This window comes from Schistocerca gregaria, chromosome 4 (assembly GCF_023897955.1).
Source record: "Schistocerca gregaria isolate iqSchGreg1 chromosome 4, iqSchGreg1.2, whole genome shotgun sequence".
Classification (NCBI taxonomy): Eukaryota; Metazoa; Arthropoda; class Insecta; order Orthoptera; family Acrididae; genus Schistocerca; species Schistocerca gregaria.
The window spans coordinates 487,100,714-487,120,517 of NC_064923.1; the positions used below are offsets into that span (position 1 = coordinate 487,100,714).

General features: G+C 41.4%; 1 protein-coding gene across 2 annotated transcripts in view; it reads right to left on the reverse strand.

Moving 5' to 3' along the window:
* LOC126267265 (glutamate receptor 1-like) overlaps positions 1-19,804 on the reverse strand; it is a 1,125,091-nt gene that overhangs the window by 575,197 nt on the left and 530,090 nt on the right. For both annotated transcript variants that reach the window (XM_049972331.1, XM_049972330.1), the window contains exon 3: positions 4,147-4,274. In XM_049972331.1, the coding sequence (XP_049828288.1) occupies positions 4,147-4,274 (128 nt within the window). The remainder of the gene's footprint in view (positions 1-4,146; positions 4,275-19,804) is intronic.

A 19,804-nucleotide genomic window follows, 5' to 3' on the forward strand; every position in this document is an offset into this window, starting at 1 on the left:
CGTTCTTCTGAACTTCGCATCCCTTTTTCCGTTGCCTCTGCAACAGCGTTCGGACCTTTTTTGTGTACCACGGGGGATCCGTTCCATCTCTTACCAATTTATGAGGTATGAATATCTCAACTGCTGTTGCTACTATATCTTTGAATTTGAGCCACATCTCGTCTACATTCGCATAGTCAGTTCGGAAGGAATGGAAATTGTCTTTTAGGAAGGCTTCTAGTGGCACTTTATCCGCTTTTTTAAATAAAATTATTTTGCGTTTGTTTCTGATGGATTTGGAAGAAATGGTATTGAGCCTAGCTACAATGACCTTGTGATCACTAATCCCTGTATCAGTCATGATGCTCTCTATCAGCTCTGGATTGTTTGTGGCTAAGAGGTCAAGTGTGTTTTCGCAACCATTTACAATTCGCGTGGGTTCGTGGACTAACTGCTCGAAATAATTTTCGGAGAAAGCATTTAGGACAATCTCGGAAGACGTTTTCTGCCTACCACCGGTTTTGAACAAGTATTTTTGCCAACATACCGAGGGTAGGTTGAAGTCCCCACCAACTATAACCGTATGAGTGGGGTATTTATTTGTTACGAGACTCAAACTTTCTCTGAACTGTTCCACAACTGTATCATCGGAGTCTGGGGGTCGGTAGAAGGAGCCAATTATTAGCTTAATTCGGCTGTTAAGTATAACCTCCACCCACACCAATTCGCACGGAGTATCTTCTTCGACTTCACTACAAGATAAACCACTACTGACAGACACAAACACTCCGCCACCAATTCTGCCTAATCTATCTTTCCTGAACACCGTCTGAGATTTCGTAAAAATTTCTGCAGAACTTATTTCAGGCTTTAGCCAGATTTCTGTACCTACAACGATATCAGCTTCTGTGCTTTCTATTAGCGCTTGAAGCTCAGGGACTCTTCCAGTGCAACTACAACAATTTACAACTATAATTCCGACTGTTCCTTGATCCAAGCACGTCCTGTAATTGCCAAGCACCCTTTGACATTGCAGCCCATCCCGCACTTTCCCGAGGCCTTCTAACCTAAAAAAACCGCCCAGTCCACGCCACACAGCCTCCGCTACCCGTGTAGCCGCCAGCTGAGTGTAGTGAACTCCTGACCTATTCAGCGGAACCCGAAACCCCACCACTCTATGGCGCAAGTCAAGGAATCTGCAGCCAATACGGTCGCAAAACCGTCTGAGCCTCTGATTCAGACCATCCACCCGGCTCTGCACCAAAGGTCCGCAGTCGGTTCTGTCAACGATGCTGCAGATGGTGAGCTCTGCCTTCATCTCGTAAGCAAGACCGGCAGCCTTCACCAAATCAGATAGCCGCTGGAATCCAGAGAGAATTTCCTCAGACCCAAAGCGACACACGTCATTAGTGCCGACATGTGCCACCACCTGCAGCTGGCTGCACCCTGTGCTCTTCATGACATCCGGAAGGACCCTTTCCACATCAGGAATGACTCCTCCCGGAATGCACACGGAGTGCACACTGGATTTCTTCCCCTCCTTAGCCGCCGTATCTCTAAGGAGCCCCATTACGCGCCTAACATTGGAGCTCCCAACTACCAGTAAGCCCACCCTCTGCGATTGCCCGGACCTCGAAGGCTGAGAATGATCCTCTGAAACAGGGCAGGCAGCTGCATCTGGCTCAGCCAGAGACAGTGCCTGAAACCGGTTTGTCAGACGCACCGGGGAGGCTTTCTGATCAGCCTCCGGGGACGCCTTTCGCTGCCTGCCACGCCTTGGAAAGACCTCCCAATCAACCACAGGCGAGGGCTCAGCCCCACTGCGGGCAGCAACCGGGGCTACCACAGCGGCAGACCGATCTGGGGACAGACGGGACGAGGTTGACATCCCCGTGATACCCAAGTCCGGCTCCCCACAGTGGTGCCCATTGGCAACAGCCTCAAGCTGCGCGACCGAAGTCAGCGCCGATTGCAGCCGTGAGCGAAGGGATGCCAAGTCAGGCCTCATCCGAACACAGCAATCGCAGTCCCTGTCCATTCTAATCGATGTTGAACAACAGTTACTGAAACACGAGTCCGTGAATAGATAACGCAAGCGAAACACGCAAAGAAGGTATCAATTAACCTGTACAAATGCCTAACGACTGCGCTACAATCTGCTGAATTTACGATTACAGTAACTAAAACTCGAAATTGCACCTCCTATACGGAACTCACACGCAATTTAAATAAGAATCTACGAAATAAACACTAAAGCGCGATGCTACAACTGTCAAATACTATAATACGCCCGAAATATATGAATTAAACAATGCAAGTACCCAAAAACACGCAAAGAAATTAATTAAACTATCTAACAAATAAGTAAGCTAGGGTTATACGACTTGCTGCTGCAGCTGCTTATCCAACGGCGGCAGGGAGCACAATGGCTGTGACCAACCGACACTGGCTGTTCAAAACAAAAACAGAAGACAGACGACTACGTGAATTTACACTATTCAGGTACTAAGGCGCGATGCTACAACCCTCAAATACTATAATATATGACCCCATGCATCTAAATAGTGCATCGAATGACGCCATCGGCAGAGGACGACACGGTGGTCGGTTGGTCCGATTGGTCTGCCGAAGGCTCGAACGCAGAATTATAGGTTTTTACTCTACCTAGATTGAAACAGACCTAATAGAAATTAATGTAAAGTGACAAACATTTGACTATTTGTAGAGCTTGTGCAACGTTTAAAATTTGCTGTTGATCGATGCGTATTGTTGTTGGTCTTCGCCAAACATAGTTCAAGGGGATTAGGTTTATCATAAAGTTTTCTGAGTACCACAATTTGTTGCGCAGCAAAACAATCTGAGGAAAGCTAATACCTTGGACTAACTGCTGCGTAGGGCACGGAGAGTCATACCTGATAAGGGCGTAGAATCCTGAAATTTCATATCACCTGAGGGCGTCATGTGAAGAAATAAACTGAGCACACATCTCTCCCATTCAATAGTTAGAGCCCTAGAGTAATTTATGAAAAAATGAAACGTGAACAGTCTGAATGAAATACAGATTATAGAAGGTGCAAATGTAATCGCCTCACAATATAGCTGAGAGATCAACTGGTACCTAAATAACATTGAAAACATTACTGAGCTGTCAGATAATGTCGATCTTCAGAGTTAACTAACCAAAATATGCACGCGCAGACATACACGGGCACACACGCAAGCAAGCGCGGGCGCGAACGGCAATATTATCATGGCCGTCTCCATTGTCTCAGAGCTGCAGCTTGACTGTGTGTGTGTATGTGTGTGTGTGTCTGTATGTGTTTTACTCAGCACTGAAGAAGGACATTGTGGTAAATGTCAGTAAAGGTTTATTTCTGTTTTATGTGCCTGTCAATCGCTCAGCGCCTCGACAATAACGTGAGTGGTTAGTTTTTCTCCCTCTGTTCTTTGTAGAGTGTTGACAGAACGCTACCGAGGGGTACGCAAACGTAACAACAAACAAGTGGCATCTTCAGCCACTAGTATATCGACGAACTCTTGCACTAAGCATGATCACTGACTAGCTAATAATGAAATATGTGTAAAATCGTATGGGACTTAACTGCTAAGGTCATCAGTCCCTAAGTTTACACACTACTTAAGCTAAATGATCCTAAGGACAAACACACACACCCATGCCCGAGGGAGGACTCGAACCTAAGCCGGGACCAGCCGCACAGTCCATGACTGCAGCGCCGTAGACCGCTCGGCTAATTCCGCGCGGCGACTAGCTAATAATGAAATTCTACAGCTATAACAGCTGGTTCTATTGTCCTTAAATTAGAAACAGTTTCACAGTGTACAATAGCCTGTGACCAGTTCCTGGATGAAGGTGTCAGCAAAAAGACCGAAACGTCACTTCAGAAGTTGCTACAAATATCCAAGAAATTCTAACATATATTTGCAACGACCACGAAAGCCTATTTCTTATGTAATATAATGAAGGAAAATAGTTCCTATTCTCGGAAATATTCGTGAAAACAGTGGTTGCTGTTTTCCCAGGCTTTCCTTGACCTCACACATCTTGCACAATTAAGTAGAAAAATTTTCACAATAAATGGCTTAAATGTTTCTTTAAGTGCGATGTAACTGAATGTTACGGTTAATTATGGTGTTAACGCTACTTACGTTCTCTGGGAACCAAGGCGTGACGAAAGGCATCTGGAAGGTGTTGCTGTAAGAGTGCAGCGTGTCGAAAGAGTCCGGGCTGACGGCTCCGACCAGGGAGAACACGCCCCGAGAGAACTGGCTGCAGACTGCAACAGACAAACACGCCGAGTCTCGTGACTGAGTACAACTCGCTGTGGGCGCTGCAACAAAAGGGTCTCCTAACATATGCGGGTAGCAAATTAGAAACTTCTTCAGAAAGGAACTGACAAACATAATTCTATATCCCTAATGTTACTGGTGGACATGGAGGAGATTGAAGAGAATTGTGACAAAGACCCGTAGAATCAAAAAAGGTAAAGGACAAACTTAAACTCCATGTACTATACTGCTCATTGAACAGCATTTGTAGTACAACACTCTTCAAAGTAGTCCCATCTTCCGGTAACATACCACTTGTAGGCATACTGTAATATCACAGCGCACCAACCTGTACTTGCTTTCCTTTCAGACCACAGTGGCTCTTAGACTCGTGTCTGGACTTGTGGACAGATCATGCTTGGCTTTCAGAACTGTAACAATTTCGTTTTCAAAGAATTGGGCAGATACTTCAAATAGCAGTCGTATATATTCCTGTCACTGCTTGGTTGTCGTATCGTAGAGGCAACAGTCATCCGTACCATGACGGTTACTGAATCAGAAGATGAGTACGCTCAATGAACATTCTACTTGAGAAATTCTACAATACTTAGATTCGTGTACTTCGTCACAAGTTCAGCACCTAACTACATCGTGAAACAGATACTCATAGGTAATGTGGCTGTACCGGTTCTGGACCAATGATTTGTGATTTATGAACTGTCTGCTAGAAGTGCTAGTGTCCCCTTTATCATTTATCTCTGCTCCCCCTTTTCCTATCCCCTCCCCCCTTTCTCTACAGGCAGAGTTGAGCTGTTATCTGGTCTTTATTTAGAATATAATTTAGGAATCTGGAAAGGCATCCTATTGGTTTCCAGAGCTTATGCTGCTGTTATTTAAAATCTAGGTTATTATCCAATTAATTATCCTCATCACTATAATTTATTACCCAAGATGACTGTCTCTATATTTATACCACCCTTATCCTAATCAGAATTATTTATGGCCTAATATAGTTACGAAAATCAAAATATGGCTGCCTGAGATACGTCTGACACCATCGTGTCACAGTGCACACAGAGCAGTGTAAAAATGGCAAGAAATTTTTTAACAATCAAGTGAGATAGCTTGCGTATCTCGTCTTCCTTTAAAGTATTTTGGAACGTTATGATACAATGTAACATATCACACTGTCTAAAGGAGCGTATGTAACTGTCTGTTTTAAATAATGTACACTCCTGCTACATAGCGATTGTTCTGTGCAGGCTTGGGATTCAGTTTTCTTCAGAAAAATACAGTCTTGCTACATGGTAATTACATTGTGGAGTTCAGAATACCTTTTTTTACACAAAGCACACAGACAACCACTTAGCTCCGGGTTTAACAACTACCTCTACTCTCTGCCACCTGACCCCCTCCCCCAAACCCTCCCCCGCCCCCACCCCAATATGCGTACAGCGGGATTTATCTATCACTGTGTTATGTGGGTGAGAGCGCAATGGCTGAATACGTCTGCCTATCGAAATGTGAAAAGCAGGGAGCTGCTTTTTGCAGCCTGAATAAACACGATAAGTGCCCCAATCCACCCAGAACAGTGACTGTCTTCGATCATACTGAAAGCCCATGAAAGCATGTGGTTCGGACGCTGTACCAAGGGAATGGGCACAGACTCCCACACTGTGCTGTTCAACGAGTTGCCTTTTCTGTTATAGTGTGAGTGTGTGTGTGTGTGTGTGTGTGTGTGTGTGTGTGTGTGTGTGTGTGTGTGTGTGTGTGTGTATGTATGTGTGTGCGTGCGTGTCTGTGTGTGTGTGTGTGTGTGTGTGTTTGTGTGTGTGTGTGAGTGTGTGTGAGCACATGTACGCTGATTTCTCGTCTATTATTAGGATGAAATGACAAGTCAATAATGCTGGTAATGGTGGCTCTGCTGATAGAATCATGGCTGCACACTGTACGCAACCAGAGAGTTCAAAATGGCTCTGAGCACTATGGTAATTAACATCTGAGGTCACCAGTCCCCTAGAACTTAGTACTACGTAAACCGAACTAACCTAAGGACATCACACACTTCCATGCCCGAGGCAGGATTCGAATCTGCGGCCTTTTCATCCTTTTGACTAAATGTAATGTGTATCTCCTCGCACTTGGATTGTGATCAAAAGTATCCGTACACCCCCAAAAACATAGGCTTTTCATATTAGGTGAATTGTGCTACTACCTACTGCCAGGTACTCCATATCAGCGGCCTCAGTAGTCATTAGACATCGTGAGAGAGTAGAATGGGGCGCTCCACGCAACTCACGGATTTCGAAAGTGGTCCGGTGATTGGGTGTCATTTGTGTCATACGTCTGTAAGCGAGATTTCCACACTCCTCATCATCCCTAGGTCCACTATTTTCGATGTGATAGTGAAGTGGAAACGTGAAGGGACACGTACAGCGCAAAAGTGTACAGGCCGACATCGTGTGTAGACTGACAGAGACGGCCGACAGTTGAAGAGAGTCATAATTTTTAAGAGGCAGACATCTATCCAGACAGGAATTCAAAACTGCATCAGGATCCACTAAAACTACTATGACAGCTAGGTGGTAGGAGACAAAATTGGATTTCATTGTCGAGTGGCTACTCATAAGCCATGCATCACGCCAGTAAATGCCAAACGACGGCTCGCTTGTTGTATGAACGTTAACATTGGGGGACTGAACAGTGAGAAAACGTTGTGTCGAGTGACTAATCACGGTACACTATGTGGCGATCTGACGGCAGGGTGTGGGTACGGCGAATGCCCGGTGAACGTCATCGTGTAGTGCCAACAGTAAAATTCATAGGCGGTGGTGTTATTGTGTGTTCGTATTTTGCATGGAGAGGACTTGCACCCCCTCTGTTTTGTGTGGCACTATCACAGCACAGGCCTACATTGATGTTTTAAGCACCTTCTTGCTTCCCATTCTGTAGAGATATTCGGAGATGGCAACTGCACCTTTCAACACGATCGAGAACCTGTTCATAATGCACGGACTCTGGCGGAGTGCTTACACGACAATAACAACCCTGTAATAGACTCTCCTGCGCAGAATCCTGACCTGAGTGCTATAGAACACCTTTGAGATTCACTTAAAACTTCCTCGCTGATAGGTCGTGGTAAATGTGTAAGACTCTCCCGTGACGTTTCGTCTAGGAGTGCTGAAGACATCTTCCGAGGTACAGCCCGGAAGCTTTAAGTGAAGACAACACCGGCCGTGAAATCCTATATTCTATGACCTGTGGAATGTTTTGGAATGCCGACTTTGTGCCAGGCCTCACCATCCGACATCGATATCTGTCATCAGTGCAGCACTCTGTGAAGAATCAGCTGTCATTTCCCAAGAAACCTTCCAGCACCTGATTGAATGTATGCGTGCGGGAGTGGAAGCTATGATCAAGGGTAAGGGTGGGCCAACACAACATTGAATTCCAGGATTACTGATGGAGGGAGTCACCAACTTGAAAGTCATTTTCAGCCAGGTGTCCAGATACTTCTGATCACATTGTGTATGTGCGAACTCGCTCCCCATCCAGTTGCTTGCAGTGTGTTGTGTGATCTACATTATGCACCTGATCAAGTACAGTCGCAGGTTCGAATACTGCCTCCGGCATGGATGTGTGTGATGTGCTTAGGTTACTTAGGTTTAAGTAGTTCTAAGTTGTAGGGGACTGATGACCTCAGCAATTAAGTCCCATAGTGCTCAGAGCCATGTGAACCATTTTTGAACCTGATCAAAAGTATTTGTACACCTACTATTGGAATTTAATAATATTTGCAAAAACCGTCGAACTGCCCACTATATTCAAAAGGAAAATCACAATTGAATGTGGAAAGAAAGTTATTTCATCACACTGTCACTGATTTCCTTGCTTATAAAACCAGTACCGATCTTTTAAAAAAAGAGTGTCACACTTAGAGGTGTTGGAACGAAGATTTTACTACCGAACGAGGTTGGCAGTGGTTGAGGGTTTTACACGTTTATGAGAATTATACAGTAAAGTGCCAAAGAAACTGGTACAGGGATGCGTATTCAAATACAGTGATATGTAAACAGGCAGAATACGGCGCTGCGGTCGGCAGCGCCTATACAACACAAGTGTCTGAAACAGTTGTTAGATCTGTTACTGCTGTTAAAATGTTGTTGATTGTGAAATCTTATGGGACTTAACTGATAAGGTCATCAGTCCCTAAGCTTACACACTACTTAACCTAAATTATCCTAAGGACAAGCACACACATCCATGCCCGAGGGAGGACTCGAATCTCCGCCAGGACCAGCCGCACAGTCCATGACTGCTGCTAAATTTGCAGGTTATCAAGATTTAAGTGAACTTGAACCTGATGTTGTAGTCGGAGTACGAGCGATGGGACACAGCATCCCCGAGGTAGCAATGAAGTGAGTATTTTTCCGTACGACCATTTCACGAGTGTATCTTGAATAACATAAATCCCGTAGAACATCAAATCACAGATATCGCCGCTGCTGGGAAAAGATCCTACAAGAACGGGACCTACGATAGCTCAAGAGAATCGTTCAACGTGACAGAAGTGCAACCCTTCCGCATACTGCAGCAGATTTCAACAAGTGTAACCATGCGAGACATTCAACGAAATGTCATGGATATGGGCTTTCGGAACCGAAGGACAATTTGTTTACGTTTTATGACTGCACGGCACAGACCTTTAGGCCTCGCCTGGGAGCCTCAGAATCGACATTGGACTGCTGATGCCTGAAAACATGTTGTTGTTCGCACGAGTCTCATTTCAGATTGCATCGAGTGGATGGACGTGAATGGGTATGAGAACAACCTCATGAGTTCATGGACCGTGCATGTCAGCAGGAAACTGTTAAATCTGGTGGAGGCTCTGTAACGGTGTGGGGCGTGTACAATTCGAGAGATAGGACCCCTGATACATATATATACGACTCTGACATGTGACGCGTACGTAAGTATCCTGTGTGATCCGCTGCATCCATTCATATCCATTGTACATTCTGACGGACTTGAGCAATTCCAGCATGACAATGCGACACCCCACATATCCAGTATTTCTACGAGCGGCTGCAGGAACAACATTCTTCTGAGTTTAAACACTTTCACTGGCCACCAATCTCCCAAAGCATGAACGTTATTGAGCATATCTGAGATGCCTTGTAACGTGGTGTTCAGAAGAGATCTCCACACCCTCGTACTCTTACATATTTATGGACGGCCCTGCCATTTATGGTGTCAATACCCTCCAGCAGTACTTCAGACATTAGTCGAGTCCATGCTACGTCGTGTTACGGCACTTCTAGGTATTGCACGATATTAGGCAGGTGTACCAGTTTCTTTGGCTCTTCGGGGTAGAACTGTCAGACAGCTGATGAGAAGAGTCAGCAGAGCTATTTTTACACAATACTAATGATTGGCAGCAGTTAATACATGTAGACAGTGGCCCACAGGCCACTCCTCAGAGTAAGTATTGTCAAGAGATTTAGACCTTCACTGCATTGTTCAGTATTATCTTAAACAAGATATTAATCATCTAGGTCATGGGGTGGTGTCCTAGGAATGGTGGGTTTCATGACCTACTTTTTGCTTGTAATTTTAGCCTCTGAACTACTTTCTATGCTGCAATATGACCTACGTGAAGGAAATTCAAAATAACAGCCCTCCTGACCACTCCAGACTGCATGGGCTACAACGCCTGGTAGACAGCAGCTGCCGTCGGAAATGGTGGGGGTTTTACATGTGTGTAGAAATCTACAATTTCACCTATTTACTTAGCGGTGAAAGCAGTGTTGCTGTTCACATGTACATTTTTTGACAGTTCCAGACATCATTGTTGGAATAGTGCCAGACATCGCGTTTGCGTAATTGATGAACTAGTGACTGTAGAGCAATCCAGAAATTTTCGGTTCAGTGAAACAGAGTAGAGACACTTGTGTGAAAATCTGTCATATCATGGGTCAACTCAACACTGAATAGAACCCACATTAAGTCAACATCAACCTTTTCTTCAACAGCAGCATTGGCGCCACCAGCGGCAGCAGTTGCGGTGCCACCTCGATAGTAACGGTGTATGGTGGTACACTACTGAACTACTTGTTCGAAGACTAGAGCAGATATTTTTTTGAAAAAGCAGAGTGCTACCATTATATGGACTGAAAACGACCTAGTGTGGTTTGCTAACGGCTTGTTAAATCTATTACATTACATGTTCAAACCGCAATCAGTGACGTATTGCAATATAAAATACAACATAAAGTTTGTGTGAGCATCAAATTGGATGACTTCATAGCTGCATGTGACCATGATCGCACGTATCCCGAATGCAACATGTACAAAAGAATTATTTGATAAACATTGCCATGTGGCGAGTGGTTGTCACGAAAGTAGAATTATCGTGTATTAGTTTGTATATATGAAAGTAATAAAATTGATAATGTTTTTAAAAAGTCATAAAATATGTTTAATTCACAATCGTGCATATTATCAATCAGGCATCTTACTATACATCTCTGCATTACTAATGTGCATGAGTTTGAAATTCACAATGATACTACAGCATGAGAAATGCTTGAAAGTGTTCAGAGTTAAAGCATGAGGCCATGAGAAATGCCATATTCAGTAGTGACAGTAATATGTGGAATGATCAAACAAAGTTCGTCCATAAGTGCTGCTTAAACTGTAAGGTACGCCAGTAGAGCCAATATACAAGCAATACGTTCCTTTTTTCTCTTGTACTACATTAGAACAATTAAATTAAAACACTACTATCATTTGAGCATTATATTCTCGATATCTTACATATTTTGATAAATACTAATGACGATTTTTATTTTTGGGTGCAAGATTTAATTTTTTCATAGTCAGAGATCTATAACCATACCTGGGTATTACAACAAGCAATACGCAATGTTTTTGTGCACATAATGTTGCTCTACACTCCAAACAACCTACATAGTGAGGAAATTTAGTGTGTCGTTTTAGGGTGAAGATGTCACTTCCTAGCAAACAGTATACAAAAAGGGTAGTAAGAAACCAATTATTAATACTGGAAAACATCCTAGCACAGACGGTCTTTATAATGAACAGATGATTTTGATGTCGGTTTTAGCAGAACTAAGACGAAATTTTTGAGAAAATAATATGGAAAATTTGCTCTTTGGTACAAAGATTAACATTTTTTTCATGATCAGTGTTGTATAATCATACATGTGATTTACAATATGCAGACTGCATTAGTTTTGTGCATATTATCTTGTGCCCTCCCACAGAGATAATTCATTTAAGAATTTAGGACTGTATATTTACTAAAGTACACATTAAAAAATAATGAAATATTTTAATAAATTTTTACTTTGCCATGTATTTTGCCTACCTTTACACTATGGAATGATCTTTAACTGCATGGAACTAGGCACAAGTCACTGCGGCTTCCTAAATTTAGGAGGTATAATAGGAAGTGAGGTCATGATCACATGACCACAAGTGCCCAAAATCTCACAAACCTTTAGAGTTTACAAGGAGGCTTGATAACTGCAACTGACGAGTATTGTGCGGTGTCAGATGGTTTCAACATGTCTTAATCCAAAGACCTAAAAATCCCTCAGTTGTTAAGTAAGAAGACCAGACCGACCAATGAATGCTTTCGTGTGTGGTTGTTACTGCAGAACCTCGGCAGTCTGGTTACTGACACTGTTAACATAAATTACGCCGGAAATGGCATGCTCCTTAGCAAGGAGAATTTACCTGTGCTTACGCGTATTACAGAATCATTTTATGACACCGTTATAGTGGTTGAAATCTGTGATCAAGTCGGCAGCCAAAATCGGTTACAGAACAGACGGTCTTTGATGTTAAAGAGGGAAATATGTGGTCCATTCAACAATTGTCGATGTGGTAAATTCTCCAAGCTAATCTCTGCTAGACGTGGTGTCAAAGTGCATCTGTCACATCTCAAACACCGGAACGACGATGTGGGAACAAGAGGAGCATTGTAAAAAGAGTGGCAAGGAACCTCTGGAAATCATTTCAGGGAAATATAAAATTCCTGTGGTTATACCATATAAAGCAGAATTGGCTGACATTAAATTGGATATTCTAATGGACGTACTGCCTAAAAAAGCTGCAACAGCATCATACAGACAGATAATACTTGATGAACCTAGATATAACATAAGATTTTGCTGAGATTTTTAACAAGACGGGGATGCGTGACTATCCCACATCAAACTAGGACTTTTGTATGCAAGATGAAGTCCAAGGAAACGGCAGTGTTATTGTAAACAACGGTAAGATTTTTTGAATAGGCTATATATAACAAAGTCACACGTAACCAGAATCGAGCGAATGAACGAAGTTATACGTAATCATCTAACCGACTTTACAGTGTGCCCTGATCTGTATCTGCAAGAAACTTATACATCTTCCTTACCTAAAGAACATGATACTGCCAGACTAATAGCTACATCTTATAACTACAGAAAGGGCGACGTGTTTTACCCTGTGGAAGATGTGTAACTGTGTTAAACACCAACAAACAGTTTTTACAATATGCTCCAATGCACTTTGTGCCAATCAGTTCTTTGTGGTTTAAATTATCAGAGAGCTTACAAAACAGTTCCAGCATTTTATTTAATTTTGTTCTGCAATTTGTCTACTGAGACAATAAGTACACATAAAAGTTGATAGGAAAGCTTCCAGACAATCAAGAAAGAGCAAAAATTACAAACTATGTTCCGTCTGCCAACAGTTTTAATTATTTACCTGTAAACTACGTAGAGATTGTTAACACAGACAGCAACATATACGATATAATTTGGGAGGTAGCCAAAGGATCGAAGGTGCTGATGTGTACCACATGTGGACAGCAAAGTGCCGACCACTTAGCATGCATATTGTCAAGCACTGCTAACGCCTTGCGGGTAACCAGGGATATTTGCAGTTACAAGGGTCACGTCTATTTCACACATTTGGCCGGGATGGGATGGAACCAGCCTGAATGCGTGGCTGGAGTACCGGCAGGTCAGGGTAGGGAGCTGCAGTGTCTATCACGCACCGATATGGATAAATTCGCGCATGTTTCAAGTGATGGCGGATAGAGCGTTTCAAAACGTGATACTAAAGATGTTGTCTCTTCTCATAGGGATGTGCTCTTCAGTCAACTGTCTCACCTGATCAAGAATGAATGGACGGGTTCTACCGGTGAAATGTAGAGATCATTTATGTACTGAATTCTAGAACAAATGTGATACATGGTATTGGAATAATTCAAATTAACTGACGTTTTATGAGAGATGGGCCGTAGTAAATATATAGTGATTGGTGTCATTAAAACCAGCTTTCGAGTGTGAGTTATAGTACAACTTCTGTCAATTATAGTTATTAATTTTAGCTAGTTGGCTCACAGTTTTACAGATTTGTACCTCACTGTAAGGCACTATGATGAAATGACATGGTGGGAGACACACAAAGTAGTCAGTCAATAACAGACGAACTAAATGGTACAGAGGAGATATTAAAAATGTAGCTGGGAACTGATATTTAGAGGATTAGCGGACTTCTGCCGGCGGAACTCCAGGGATTCGAGACCTTTTCGTGGTCGGGAACTGAAGAGAGTGCTGATATTCTATTGTATTTGAAGCCTTGTGTTGGTAACTCAGAAGGGTCTAAACGAATCGGTTTTAGATGCAGCAGTGTTATTACGGACGCTATTAGTTCAGGAATTTTGCCTTTACGGCTATTTAGACGATTACAGTGTGTTTGAAACATTGATGCTATGGGCACTAATTGGGTTTGTCTTGGCTTGGGATATTTACACCAGTTGCGTTATACCTAAGCAGCAAAGAAGTATTGCTGAGTGTGGTCAGACTCAAGAACAGTTAAAAGATTTTTGTAAATTAAGAGTGACCCTTTTAACGAGTCTGGTAAACTGGTTGCTACTGAAGGGACAGAGAATCTTAGTGTCAGTGATATACTACTGCTGTTAAATAAACAAGAGAAATTTAAAGAAAAGTTTTTTCTTGCCCAGTTTCATTGTTAAAATTCAACACCAGTTACTTAAATTTAATTAGAACAATACTAACAGCTTTGCTAGGACATTATAAACTTGAGAGCGTCGTAAAGGGTATTGATTTGCAGCGGTGCGTGTTTGGTATTCAGACAAAATCTAATGAGCAAAATTTCAGGTAAAATTCAATCATTCATTTAAGGTGGTGGTAGTGGTTGTTGGGATGTTTAAGGGGGACTAAACAGTTAAGGTCATCAGTCCCCAATCATTCATTTAAGTTCCCCTTCGAAGGAAGAATCATAATTCTCAGCAGGAAGTGGAAACTCACAAAGTATTATTCAGAAGTGCTATTTTAAAGCTAGAGAAACATATTTCTCTCAATCGAGGACATTATCTTCTAGAGCACCATCAAATGTAGATATTACTGAATTAGGACTGGTTCCCACAAACATTTTTACTTCACAAATCTAGATAAAAAGAACTAAAGTGTGAAACAGACTTACACCACTCCCCATAAAAGAAATTATTCCTTTAAGTACAGTTAATGTGTTCTATGTACTGAAAAGGAAACTAGAAATGGAGGTGGACGAAGTCAAAAAACGGTAACTGAGGAGTATGGCAGAAAAAACTGCCGCGACGGAAGAATATGTAATACCACTGGAAAAAAAAGACCATTGCAAATGCGCTGGTTAGAGTTGCATATTAGTTTAAACGCAATGTATGGAATAATATGGACACAACAAGGAAATACAAGATACCCGTGTTTATTGTAAATAGCAACGATAAACGCTTACATTCAAGTGCTGGCCGAAAATTATGGACTTGAGGAAATTAATTATGTTAAAAGAAATACTAAAACTTTCTTTGTGGTCCTCTTTTCCCATTTCGATCTGCATGAAAAGCATGTAGATGTATGCGGTGAACTGGATATTGTGCATCTAGCTGGAGAAAAGCCGTTTACAGATTTTAAAACTGACAGAGTAAAATCAGTTATTGATTTTTTTACGAAGAAATTCACCAAACAACCGTGCACTTCAGGAGTTATTTTATTTTATTTTCGCTACCAACTTTGGTAATTCATTATGCCATCTTAGGCCCAAATGCCCATCTGACAAATAATCGACATTGGCGTACTGGGCCATATGTTACTGGATGTCGTTAATCCCTAAGTGCTTGCTTCGAGGGCTTGACTGAAAATGGCATAATGAATTGCCAAAACTGCTAGCGAAAACGAAATAAAATAACTTCTCAATCGCTCAGCTGTTTGGCGAATTTCTTTGTTAAATTTTTGACCAACCGCTGTCCCATGTGTACAATTGACCAACAAACTCATTTAATGGTACTTCATTTGCAGAAGTTTCAGATTTAAAGTCCTACACGGAAAATAGTTGTCAACGAACTTCCAAGAAGTCATAAAAATAGTGTAATGCACGAAGTAAAGGGCAAAATTAAAATATCCAAATGCTCTCCTCTAGAAGAATTGTACGAAGGAACAGAGTTAATAGTAAAGGTAAGAAGGCACATAGTTTACAGATAAAATGAACTAGATACATATTATAAATCGAAAGTATACCTTCTCTACGTACGAAATTACTGGTTGAGTAAAGTATTAGATGATTGTGATGTAGATTAGAAATTATAAGTTAAAATTTAACCTAGGAATTATCAAAACTATGCCAAATATACACAAAGAAACTATTTATCCTACAATTAAATGTTTATGCAAAAATCAGTAGAGATTTTGTACAAGAATATTTGCTTTCCTATTAGTGCCCCACCAGGTGTGGGTTGGCTTCTTTAGCATCCAACTGTGATTCGGATTCCTCCACTCAGAGTACCTGCAAAGTGTTTGCAAGAGAACTTCTTCTCCTCCGCCCCCTCCTCGTCCTCCTCTTTTTCTTCTACTACTTTTTCTTCTTCTTCCAAATGTCTACCGAGAACAGCTTCTGACAACACAATGCTAGGTCTCAAATCCACCGCTTACATACATCAAAAGAGACGTGGATTGTGGTGGAGGTGTAATTAGTTACAATGTTAGGTAGCGCAATGTAAGTGAGAGTGCCGATTCTTGGCTATCTTAAATATAGCTTTATGTTTACTTATTCTTGCTAAATGTTGCTGCATGAGCACCTAACAGGGACGTCACCCACTCTCATTTTCTGTGTTGATAACATGAATACTGATCAGTTACAGCTGTTAAACTGCTTATACTCTCAAGATCCGAGTCGCATGAAACATATGGAAATTATGTTCTAGGAAGTGCTTATCCAGTTCCAAACTTGGTTGTACAGTTGAACCGTTTTGTTATTGTGTGTATGTGTGTGTGTGTGTGTGTGTGTGTGTGTGTGTGTGTGTGTGTGTGTGTCGAGGGGGGTGGGGATGGCACGTCGGTACAACTGTAATAGCATATATCCATAGCTGTTGTGGATGTGGGTACCCATTAATGAAAAATTGATGGTAGGACGGTTGATGCAAATCCTTACAAAAAGCATTCTTGTTATTTCCTGAGTTGTGAGCGTCACCTTTCTAACTTTCTGAAGGACAGAATTTTTAAAATTTTTCTTCTCTCATTGTGTTGGTTATTTTTAGCGTTTTTCCTGAAGTTATGTTATTTCAGCATCACACTTGCGAACCGCCAACTTTCTTACTACGCATTCTAAACATTTATTGCAGATGAAAATGACATAATTTTAGTACAATAATGTGAACTGCAAACCCAGTGTGATAATGTTACATACAGCTAACGCAGATAAAAAAGTGTGCCTAAGGCTTCTGAGAGGAAGTGAAGCTGTCTCCTGGCAGATGTCAATCAAAATTAGTTTCTAAGGAAAACAAGGAGTTCTAAGAGGGTTTGTATGTAACAGACATTTTTTTCATGCATTGATCTTTAATGGTGTGTATTATTTTCTTAATAAATGGGGATGACTATGTAGGAAGCTAAACAAAGCGAAGGATGTGCCTCGGGCTATAATAACGTATAGTTTATCTTTGCTTTATTTAAATTGCAGTGAGTGGCTAGTGCAGTCTGTTATGCTGGTTGATACGGCAGATGCCACTCATTGAAAACAGAACAGAAAACAGATTTGCATTTAAATTTTCTTAAAAAAATACACAGAAAGTTGTGTACAGTTTCGCACGTCGTATTGTTAATAAGACTTCCACATAAAGGAAGAAATGAAATGACAAATTCTGGTGATTCGACTCTTAAGTCCAAAGGCTGATAATAGCACACTGATTTTAATTCGCACAACAGTTCCTGTTCCGTTACCTTTTCAGTATTGTATCCGTTATGTTCTTAGCTAGTTAGTTGTATGTTGTTTGAATTACTGGTAACATTAAACATAGCAATGAATAACAAGTCATTTTACGTTCCTATATAATGCTAGGTACATGCTCACTAACGTTCTAAAAGCTATTTGGATAAATGGTTACTGGCTATTTACAACATTATTTGTAGTACAAATTGTAATTGTTTAATTAAACCTGTTCCTTTAATCTCTCTCAAAAGGTGAATTTCAAATTTATACCTAGCACAATGAATGTCAAATGTTTGCTGAGTGATTGAAGAAGGGCGGCAAGTTAGGAAAAAATCTTTGCATTAATGATTTTGTAAAAATCTTTCACAAGCAAGGAACGTTCGAGCCGGCACACAACATCACTTCTTGGGCTGTGGGGTACCTGTGAGACCATAGTAGATGCAGTGGAGGCGCAGAACAATGGCCGTGCAACAAGATGTAAGGTTACCACAACCCGCCGTTGTTTTCAGAAGGATGAAGGCTAAAAATTGATTGTACTGCATCAAGTGTTGAATTGTGTTTATCCTTGACTGACCAGATACAGCTGGTCTATTAAAATTCAGTAAGGAGTTTAATAATACAAGGTGCAGTGTCTGTAACTTTTATCAAGAATATGACTGGTTTTGTTTTCTGCACACATTTGTTTCTTTTACATGAGAAAATGTCTTTGTCTTAGTTTCAGCAAATGTACTTGATATATAGGTTTTAATTCTGGTCAGTGAGCTGTGAAAACCATTTACTCCTTGTTTCATGATGAAATATTTTTTTGGTTTTTACTGAGAGCTACACACTTTTATCACATAGATGCATAGTGAAGTGCTCCACTAGTGATTTTTGTGACTGCTGACGAATATTTCCGGATGATGTTTGTGGCTCAAAAAATGGCTCTGAGCACTATGGGACTCAACATCTGAGGTCATGAGTCACCTAGACTTAGAACTACTTAAACCTAAGGACATCACACACATCCATGCCCGAGGCAGGAATAGAACCTGCGACCGTAGCAGCAGCGCGGTTCCGGACTGGAGCACCTAGAACCGCTCGGTCACAGCGGCCGGCTGACGTTTGTGTTCGGCGCCTAATAATGGTGGTTAACCCGACAAAACTGTAATGTTACTGTACTCTCCGTGTCTGAAGGTTGAAATACTTTCAAATAAAATGAGTCACTCACATAAAAAGGAAACTGTGTCACTAGCAAACATTCTGGACTCTAACTGACTTTAGTAGGTTCAAAAGTTGCTGAACTATTATAAGAGTTCCAGACTGTATTATTCCATGAAGTTTAAATTCTCATCAATATGGACTCGTAAAATTTTTGACGTTTGTTCCGTGTGTATTAGTTCCTCGGCGTGTCTTAAGCGTATAGATATGTAGAACTGAATATATATATATATATATATATATATATATATATATATATATATATAGAGAGAGAGAGAGAGAGAGAGAGAGAGAGAGAGATTTTTTGTTTCGGAATACATGTTTTTCCTGATTAAAATGTTAGTGCAATCACTTCTAACGACAGAATAGCTTTGACTCACAAGTTTCAAGCAACCTGCTGATGAGACAAGTAAAAAGGTACAAAAAATAATAACAACCTAGTGTAAATGCGAGGGACATTCCATAATTCATGGCAAGTATGTTTCATATTTCGATAATGCAACAACACGGAAATTTCACGATGTGCACTCAACCAATAACTCAGTGTGTATCTTAATGCAAACATAAATTTTGGTTCCAATACAAGAGTTCACAGCAAAGGTTGAAATGAAAACACGCATTAGACCTCAGTGTAAATTTGTTGTACTCGAGTACAAATGGAACAAGAATGAATCAAAATCAGCTACTGTCCTTCAAAATAGTCCCCCAGTGCATCCATACAGCGTTGACAACGATGGCGAAGGCGCTGAATGCCACTAGCATTTGTCCCAATATGTGCCACTTGTCGCCGAAATGCCGTGTGGAATCGCGCCCTGTTTGTAAAGCACCCCGTCACTCAGCGGTTTCTCCAGCTGTATAATTAAATCGAAGTGGTATTAATTGAGAGTGGGTGGGAAGGATTTCCCACACCCGCCGCTGTACATAATAAGAGACTACACCTGCAGTGTGAGCTGTAAGTTATTATGAAATGTGATTGCGAGTGTGACCTATGTTACAACAAAGGAGTTGAAGACTCAAAACTTTCTAAAAGGAACGCAAGAGTGATAACAAACTCAAGAGT